This window comes from Pan troglodytes, chromosome 4, assembly GCF_028858775.2.
Source record: "Pan troglodytes isolate AG18354 chromosome 4, NHGRI_mPanTro3-v2.0_pri, whole genome shotgun sequence".
NCBI lineage: Eukaryota > Metazoa > Chordata > Mammalia > Primates > Hominidae > Pan > Pan troglodytes.
The window spans coordinates 5,981,180-5,989,934 of NC_072402.2; the positions used below are offsets into that span (position 1 = coordinate 5,981,180).

An 8,755-nucleotide genomic window follows, 5' to 3' on the forward strand; every position below is an offset into this window, starting at 1 on the left:
TAAATTATTGGAGCAGGGAGCATTTGAACTCTATCCTTTGCAAGCATGTCCTATTTTAAATGGACAAAAAGTATCAGTAGCTACAAACTTTGCCCAGGAGACCTCTTGTCATTTTCTCTCTTTTTTTGTTGTTTTCTGTTGTTGTTGTTGTTATTTATTTATTTATTTTTTTTGAGACAGAGTTTTGCTCTTGTCACCCAGGCTGTAGTGCAGTGGTGCAATCTCAGCTCACTGCAACCTCCACCTTCCAGGTTCATGCAATTCTCCTGCCTCAGCCTTCCAAATAGCTGGGATTACAGGTGTGCACCACCACTCCCAGCTAATTTTTGTAATTTTAGTAGAGACGGGGTTTTGCCGTGTTGGCCAGGCCGGTCTCGAACTCCTGACCTCAGGTGATTCGCCCACTTCAGCTTCCCAAAGTGCTGGGATTTCAGGCATGAGCCACTGCACCCAGCCCCCTTCCTTTTGTTTTCTTCTGAGTCTGCTGTCTTTTGAGTCAGGTAAAGCAGCAAGTGAGCGAGGCAGCTGAGTCGAGGCATTTCTCAGGCAGACACTTTGCCTTCTCTGTCTGTGAGAAATGTAGGTCAGGGACAAAGAGGAAACTGAGGACGCTGAAACTGAACCCTAACCTCTGGCTGCCAAGCCCACGTTCACCACCCTCCTGCTTACTGCAGAGACTTCAGGCAAATTTAGAAAGTGGAAAACAAGCTTTATCATTATTTAACGTATACCCTAAAATACATCTAAAACCTAAACTGCATCTTCAATGGCTGTTGCCGGTCTGAGATACTCAATCTGTTTGTCTAAGTCATTTTTACCATAAGCTGGCTGAAGTCTTTATCCACCATGATTCATCTGCTATGTTCTGAGGTTGTAACTTTTCCTGGGGGTGGTAATGGCTGAAAGGGCTGTGTTTACCATAGCACTTGTGCCCAAGTCTCTGCCTTCACACTGTGGGAAATTGTCAGACGGTAATGAATGGCCCGGGCCTGGCTGAACTTTGCCAGCAGACAGGCTTATTCTTGTGACAGTCTAAAGATCGCCGTTCCTATTATTTGGTCTGCAGGATTTCTATTGATTTAAATGTTTTGCTTATCTTCACATTTCATGGTGCAGGGCAGCGCAGGACAGCGCAGGACTGATTTAAATCACTGCAGTCATTTGGGCTTAGTGTCAGGTTGTTCCCACGCTAATTTGGTCTGGGAATGGCTTGCATGCGATCACCTGTTGGAAACTGACCCCACATGCAGAGACAGGGTGTGCCCTCAGTGCTGGGCAGTGTTGGGGGGGGGGGCTGGCTCATTCCAGGAGCTCCCCACAATTTGGTCAATTTGTGACCAGGACAGTGCACACACTGATTTGGAAACTCATGGGCACCGAGGGGCAGCAGCCATGTCAGAGAATGAATTTGATTTTCCACCGTGGCAATTAAGACTGCATGAGACTGCATTCTGCACCAAGTGCACACGGGAGCACACATGTGCCTGCGTGTGTACACAAACACACACAGAGTGCATGGAGATCTCAACCGATGAGGCTGGGTGAACGCTGCGCAGTCCATCCCAGGGTTATCCCCTGAACCCTGATCTAGTCTCCCACCTCTGATAATTCCACACTAAATCTGCTGTCATCATCTCCCAAAATTATGTGGTGCCCAGAAAAACAAGAACCGGCCTGCTGCTGGATAGAGAAGGTCACCATGCACACCTCCTGGGTTTGAGGGAGTTTATATTTGTAACCAGTGGGATTTGTACAAAAATTCACAACGTCGGTTATGTGGACAGCAGAGGTGTCTGTGAATGAGGCCATTGAGGTCTCTGCCATCCCATCCTGAAATGAGCATGGACATTTGGTCCTGGAATAGTGGAAAGTTGCAGGGCAGAAGCTCTAAGCTGGGAGAGAGAGAGCACACCAAGGCCCTCAGGAGGAAGGTGAATAAAGAGAGGGACTTAGAGCAGGCCTCTCAGGAGAGACTTCACAGTAAGAAAATAAATGTGTGAAGCCTGTGGCCTCCAGGAATTAGCATGTATTTGTTTATTTTCTGTTCCCTTTGTTTGAGAGATGAGCTCTGCCCCGCAGGAGTCTGTGATTGTCAAGGCTCCAGGTGATTTTTAGGATCCGTCTGTTTGGAAGTCACCAAGGGAACGCCTGGAAGGTGAATTCTAAATGGCTGTGCTGAGTTTTAAGCCATCGTATTTGGGAGACTGAGGAACGACTTGGATTTTTTTCTTCCTGGAATGAAAAGTGAATAAACATTTTCAGGTTTCTTCTTTTTCATCTCCTAGTATATCACCATCTTTATCCATTCAAAATATTTTCAAAATGTGCAGCTGAACATCTTTCTTTCATCTTACATAAAGAAATGAAACTTTTGAGAAATGTGGAAGCTTTTCCCATGGATTTTTTTCACGGGGAATTGTAAAACTCTCTGGACTAGTGCTTCTCACACCTGTGCATAGGAATCATCTGGGAACGGCACCGATTCTGACACTGTGCATCTTGGAAGCAGGGATGCTGAGAGTTGGCCCTGATAACAAGCTTCCCCACAGGCCCCTGTGGCTGGGCCAAGAACCTCACTGTGAGTAGCAAGGTTTTGCAACTGTCCTAAGGCTCGGGGCCAAGTCGATTGTGTTCATCACTTATGTCAAGTGCCTAGAACAGTGCCTGGTACTGGGGAGGTGGGCGATTGTATTAGCCCATTCTCACGCTGCTAATGAAGACATCTGAGATGGTCAATTTATAAAAGAAAGAGGTTTAATTGACTCACAGTTCCGCAGGACTGGAGAGGCCTCAGGAAACTTACAATCATGGTGGAATGGGAAGCAAACACGTCCTTCTTCACATGACGGCAGCAAGGAGAAGTGCTGAGGAAAGGGGGAAAAGCCCCTTGCAAAACCATCAGATCTCATGAGAATTCACTCACTATCACAAGAACAGCATGGGGGTAATTGCCCCCGTGATTCAGTTACTGCCCTCCTGGTAATCGGGGATTATGGGATTATGACACTTAGGGATTATGGGAACTACAGTTCAAGATGTGATTTGGGTGGGGACACAGCCAAACCATATCAGTGATTAAAATCTGCTGAATAAGTGAATCAGTGACAAAAGTGAATCAAACCACATATTAATTATTTTGGAACTGTTTAAATGATACAAAGAAAAAAAACCAATGGCTAGATCTCTTGATTTCTAATTGAGGCATATCTTAAGCAAGAATGGAATTCTGCCTGAGCCGCTTATCATAAAATAAATCTAACTCAAGAAACGAAAGATGTTGTGGACACTGATGGATGCGGATGTGGCCAAAGAGTTCCTGTGACCTGCTGTCTCAGCAGGGTGACCACAGCCCCAAGGTTCTCGGCGCACTGTGTGAGCTAAGAGGGTGTCTGGAATGCAGACAGCAGAGAAAAAAGGCAGAAATGTGGTTCTGCAGAATGTTCCGAAAGATGTAGTAAGTGATGGGCAACATCTGGCTCTATCCTTGTGACCCTGATAATTCTGAAATCAAACGTGAATCTCCCCACATTATTTTTTTCTACTTTCCGTAGTCATATATTGTTGGCAACTTTTTCTAAAATTGGGTTTGAAGCAAAGGGAGTAAGCCTCCCAGATATGTTCCAGACACATGCTCAGGGGCTCAGCCATTCCTCATCCAGAGGGGAAAAAAACAGACAAACAGTTTCAGCTTGTGACTTTCAGGGCCATTTGTGTCTCCAGCTTTTCTCCTCTCAGTGGGCAGATAAAGATGTTTGACTTGCTCCATCACTGAATCCCATCCCCAGCGATTCAAGTCACTTTGTAAAGCTCTGATGGCAGGAGGTCCCAGAAAGGTTCAGTCCCTGGTTGTTCACTTGCAGGCTGGTTTGGGCTGTGGAGAACCAGCCCCAGGCCTGATGCCTTCACTTGCTGGAATGGTCTCTGACATACTCTCTTGTAGGTTTGGGGCAGCAAAGGGAGTCATGCATGTCCCCAGTGTTTCACAGTGTGATCCTTGCATTTTAAAGCAACGGTTTTGTTGTTTTTTTCACCCACCATGCACCAGGACTTCCAAAATGTTATCTGACCCAATCTGCTTGCAGGTGCTCCTTTAATTGCTTACATTTCCAACATATTCCAACCCTAGCCTCGTTTGAGCACAATTTACATGATTTAGTCTAGACAGTGGGCAGTTTTATTTTTCAGATGACTCAATCACAGATTCCAGTGTCTCTGTATCTTTAGCTGCCTAACCCCTGATTTATTTTCAGTGATTGATCTCAGATGGGTCCTGCTCATGTTCTGTGGCATGTGCATTATGCCAGCTCATGAAAGATAATCTAACTGAGCTCACTCCCTTCCTTCCCTCTCTCTCCCTGTGCTGTTGATACTCCAAGTATTGGGGGAGCCTCAATAGGATGCCAACACCTCAGCAAAATAAGCCCCAGCAGCTGGCAGTGCCCACCTTCATGCATCAGGGGCCTGGGAATGTGGGTGATGGTGCCACTGTAAAGATTGGCTTGTCAAGCTTCTCCCCGTTGGACCACCAGAAAGGGTGGCTTGGCAAGGGCATTCCCTGAAGGGCACTACTTCTTTCACACTAGGCTCAGAGAACAAGCCTGGTATCCCCAGATATGCACCAGTTTCCTTGTGGCCATGCAACCATCATTGACACACTCAAAAATACTCTAGACTTCCAGACACTTCTCCTTCTATCCATACCTAGATTAATTTTGGCCAGCCACTCACAGTTGTAGACAGAGAGACCACCTCAAATGGTCTGGGTGGAGGGGGCGGTGCTTTCAAATGCAGAGGCAAGAGGAAATGAGGGGTTACCCCAACCAGCAGTGACAAGGGCTGGTCCTGGGGACAAGAGTTAGGGAAATAAGTACCTTTGCGCCAGGTCCCAGGTGGTAACATCAGCAACCGTGTTCTCTGAAATACCGTAAATAGAAACCAAGATGTTAAGTCTTTTCATGTTTTTCAATCAGAAGGATAACTTGTAGGTAACTTTATTGGCAGGGGGATCTAAGTTTGTTCTTCCTTGCTGCCTGTAATTTGAGGAGATAATATGCCAATCCATGAATATCAGCTTTTTTAATCAGTATACTTACTTATTTATTTATTTATTTATTTATTTATTTATTTTTGAGATGGAGTTTTGCTCTTGTTGCCCAGGCTGAAGTGCTGTGGCATGATCTCAGCTCACTGCAACCTCTGCCTCCCAGGTTCAGGCGATTCTCATGCCTCAGCTTCCCAAGTAGCTGGGATTACAGGTGCCCACCACCAGGCCCAGCTAATTTTTTTTTCTTTTTTTAATAGAGACGGGGTTTCATCATGTTGCCCAGGCTGATCTCGAACTCCTGACCTCAGGTGATCCACCCGCCTCAGCCTCCCAAAGTGCTGGGATTACAGGCATGAGCCACCGTGCCCGGCAGTATATTTACTTTTTTAAAAAGTGAACTCAGCCCCCACAAAGCCCAAGCCCGGGAACCGTCTGTTGAGACTGTAGAATCCAACTCTAGCGGTTCAAATCCCAGCCTGAGCAAGTCCTGTCACCGCTCAAGGCTGTCTTCTATCTGAACAACAGGAAGGGTTCCAGGAGCTATGTCAGCTGGTTGGTTTGGAATGCTCTGCTAGAGGCCTGGCCCAGCACATGCCTGGTGCTTGCTTCTGGAAAAGGTGAGCAGGGACCGTGCTCACTCGCGCACATCGTGGCCAACCATAACTCCACCTGCCTCTGCAAGGCTCTCTTCCCCATTGAAGTCGCTCTTCCCTCGCTGACCTGCAGCAGCAGGCCTTTTAGAAAGGTGGGCACACTGAGGTTGACCAGGTGCCTGAGAGCCTGGGGCCATGGTGACATGTGTGTGTTGCTCTCACAGTGCACAGCCAGCTGTGGGGGTGGCGTTCAGACGAGGTCCGTGCAGTGCCTGGCTGGGGGCCGGCCGGCCTCAGGCTGCCTCCTGCACCAGAAGCCTTCGGCCTCCCTGGCCTGCAACACTCACTTCTGCCCCATTGCAGAGAAGAAAGGTGAGTACATGGGGCCCCTCAGCATGACCTGGGCATGGGGCTGGAATGTCAGGTTTCTGGAGCAGTTCCTTGGGGGGCCTGGAGTTAGGGTCTTGCGTCTGATCTACCTTTTCTCTCTTTGCATCTTCTCCAGTTTTACAATGAAATGGTCCATAGAGCAGACCGGGCTGCCTCTCGTGACGCCCCAGGACAACATAGATGGTAGTGACATAAGCGTGACTTCTTTCCTATATCAATGCTGTTCACTATATTTAAAGAAAGCAATCTTAACTAAAGCAGCTTTTCTCCCTAGGATAAACAAAAGCCTCCCTTATTCACTGGGTGCCCTCTAAATGCCATCCCTGTGCACACACAAAATCCCCCAGCATTGCGGAGACAGATGGCCGGGCGCCTGTTAAGGCTATTCTGAGAGATAATGTGGCTCGAGGAAGGCGAGTGGTTTGGCTCAACCAGAGAATTGGAGAATTGAAATTCAGTCAACAGAGGCTCCAATGGGTAGATGCGTGGTTGAGTGAGTGGGGTCAGCACAAGAAGAAAATTTCAGTTTTGCAGAAAACTTCCAAGAAGGCTCTTGTGAAAATAATAGGTTCCACGGGACCCCCATCAGACTGGGGGCTGCCTCTCTGCAGCAGCCGCAGAGCGTGACAAATTCGCTTTTATTTGCCAGACAGAGCTATTAGCTGGCAACATCAGTCGCTGCACTCGGGATCGCTGAGTAATGCAGCTCTGCTCATTTTCAGATGCCTTCTGCAAAGACTACTTCCACTGGTGCTACCTGGTACCCCAGCACGGGATGTGCAGCCACAAGTTCTACGGCAAGCAGTGCTGCAAGACTTGCTCTAAGTCCAACTTGTGAGTCACCGCTCTCCGTAGCAGAGAAAGTGCCTGCGTGGCACAGAAATTTCCCACAAATGAGCTGTGCAATCTACGTCGGAATACATCCAAGGAAGAGCAAAGCCAAAAGAAGAAAACCGTGTTAGGCTCTTTGACCAGGAGTGTATGTATGTGTTTCACTGTGAGCCTGGGTGCAGACCTGTGTCCCCATGCACACAGCGTCTCCTGTCAGGCTGAAATGTGGCACCCTGGCAGACAGAGCTGTGGCTCGTGAGGCAGAAGGCAGGCACCACAATGGGAGAGGCAGCACTCACCCCTGCCTGTTGCAGCTAAATCAAGTCAAAAAGACAGGCAGGGCTGAACTTGCTAAATGTCTGGTGCCTTAGAAAAAGAAGGAAAGGCCATGAAATAAGGAAAACATACAAAATATGTACCCCCAAGTTCACCAGCCTCCCCTCCCACTAGGAAGGCCCCTCGAGCCATCAGGAGTGACCAACTTCCTGGGTGGAGGTCAGGGGAGCTCCAGGAGGCTGCCCAGGCTCCTCCTCCTCCACAGCGGCCGAGCATCTCTTACCAGGAAGCTGGAGCCACCGCCGGAGCCAGCGTCATCTCTAGGGTCACTGGCCAGGGGACTGCATTCTGGTTTGGGACTTTGCCTATGGAAATGGGAAAAATGAAATTCCTGCTAAGGTGCTTCTATCTCTTTCAGATTCATGCATTGAAGGAGAGATTTTTTATATTTTATGTTTTATCTTTCTCAGTTATTTGCAAGTGAGTGTCCTTTTAAAAACCCACTTCTTCATGCTTTTCTTTGTAAATGACAGATCGAAGTATAGGTTACATCAAAACCCTACCATCCTGAGAAGAGTTATGGTTCTATTATAGCAGACGTCAGCCACACAGCCTATGTGACAATAACCTTAGAGTCCTGTGTTTTGTTTTTGTGTGTTGTGAGATTTTAATCTTTTTTTTTTTTTTTCGGTGAGTCTGGCCATTTCTATAATGCCAGGTGGGAAGCCAGGCTGCGGGTGTTAGGGTGGGAATCTGCCCGGCGTCTCTGGCACCCTCCCTGCCATCCTCAGTGCGGCTGCTGTTCTCCTGTCCGGTGCTGTGGCTCCATTCCAAAGGGGCACCTGGATATTTATATTTGCTGAAGTTTTATAATAAAGTTTATATGGTACAGTGTGCTTCTGAACTACCTCATGATTCTTCACAAGGTTTGTTTCTGAAATCAAAGGATGGAACAAAGATACCGGGAGACAGGTCTCAAAGCGGAAGAAATGGGGCTCTAGACTGCAGGAGAAAACTAGAAATGGCCTAGAAGAAAGTGCCCCTGAGTGAAGAGGAGGCTGCAGGGGAGATGGTGGTGGTTGGTGATGGTGGCTTCCTACTACATTTAATTAAAAGGAGGTGGGACCTCCCCGTGCCACCTCAACTCGTATTAGTCAGGCTTCTTCAGAGGAGCAGAACCAGTAGGACATCAAGAGGGTTGGTGGGGCGGGGGATGGGGAGCAAATTATTTTCAGAAATTGGCTCTCAGGATTGCGGAGGCTGGCAGTTTTGGAATTTGGAGGGCAGGCCGGCAGGCTGGAGATACGGTAAAAGTTGATGTTGCAGCCTCGAGTTTGAATTCCACAGGACAGCAGCCTGGCGCCTCAAGCAGTTTCTTTTCTTTCTTTTTCTTTTCTTTTTTCCAACTTTTATTTTAAGTTTGAGGGTACATGTGCGGGAAGTATAGGTTACATCAAAACCCTACCATCCTGAGAAGAGTTACGCTTCTATCGTAGCAGACGTCAGCCACACAGCCTATGTGACAATAACCTTAGAGTCCTGTGTTTTGTTTTCGTGTGTTGTGAGATTTTAATTTTTTTTTTCAGTGAGTCTGGCCATTTCTATAATGCCAGGTGGGAAG

The 8,755-nt window shown here is 47.6% G+C and overlaps 1 protein-coding gene across 3 annotated transcripts in view; it reads left to right on the top strand.

The window, feature by feature from the left end:
• The window catches only part of ADAMTS16 (ADAM metallopeptidase with thrombospondin type 1 motif 16), a 181,674-nt gene extending 174,809 nt beyond the window's left edge, over positions 1–6,865 (top strand). Inside the window, exons 22-23 of one of the 3 annotated variants that reach the window (XM_016952922.4) lie at positions 5,862–6,009; positions 6,750–6,865. In XM_016952922.4, the coding sequence (XP_016808411.1) occupies positions 5,862–6,009; positions 6,750–6,865 (264 nt within the window). Of the gene's footprint in view, positions 1–5,861; positions 6,342–6,749 lie in introns of those variants that run through there. The other 2 variants (XM_016952923.4, XM_016952921.4) reach the window with 2 other exon arrangements.
• Positions 6,866–8,755: the final 1,890 nt, after the last annotated feature.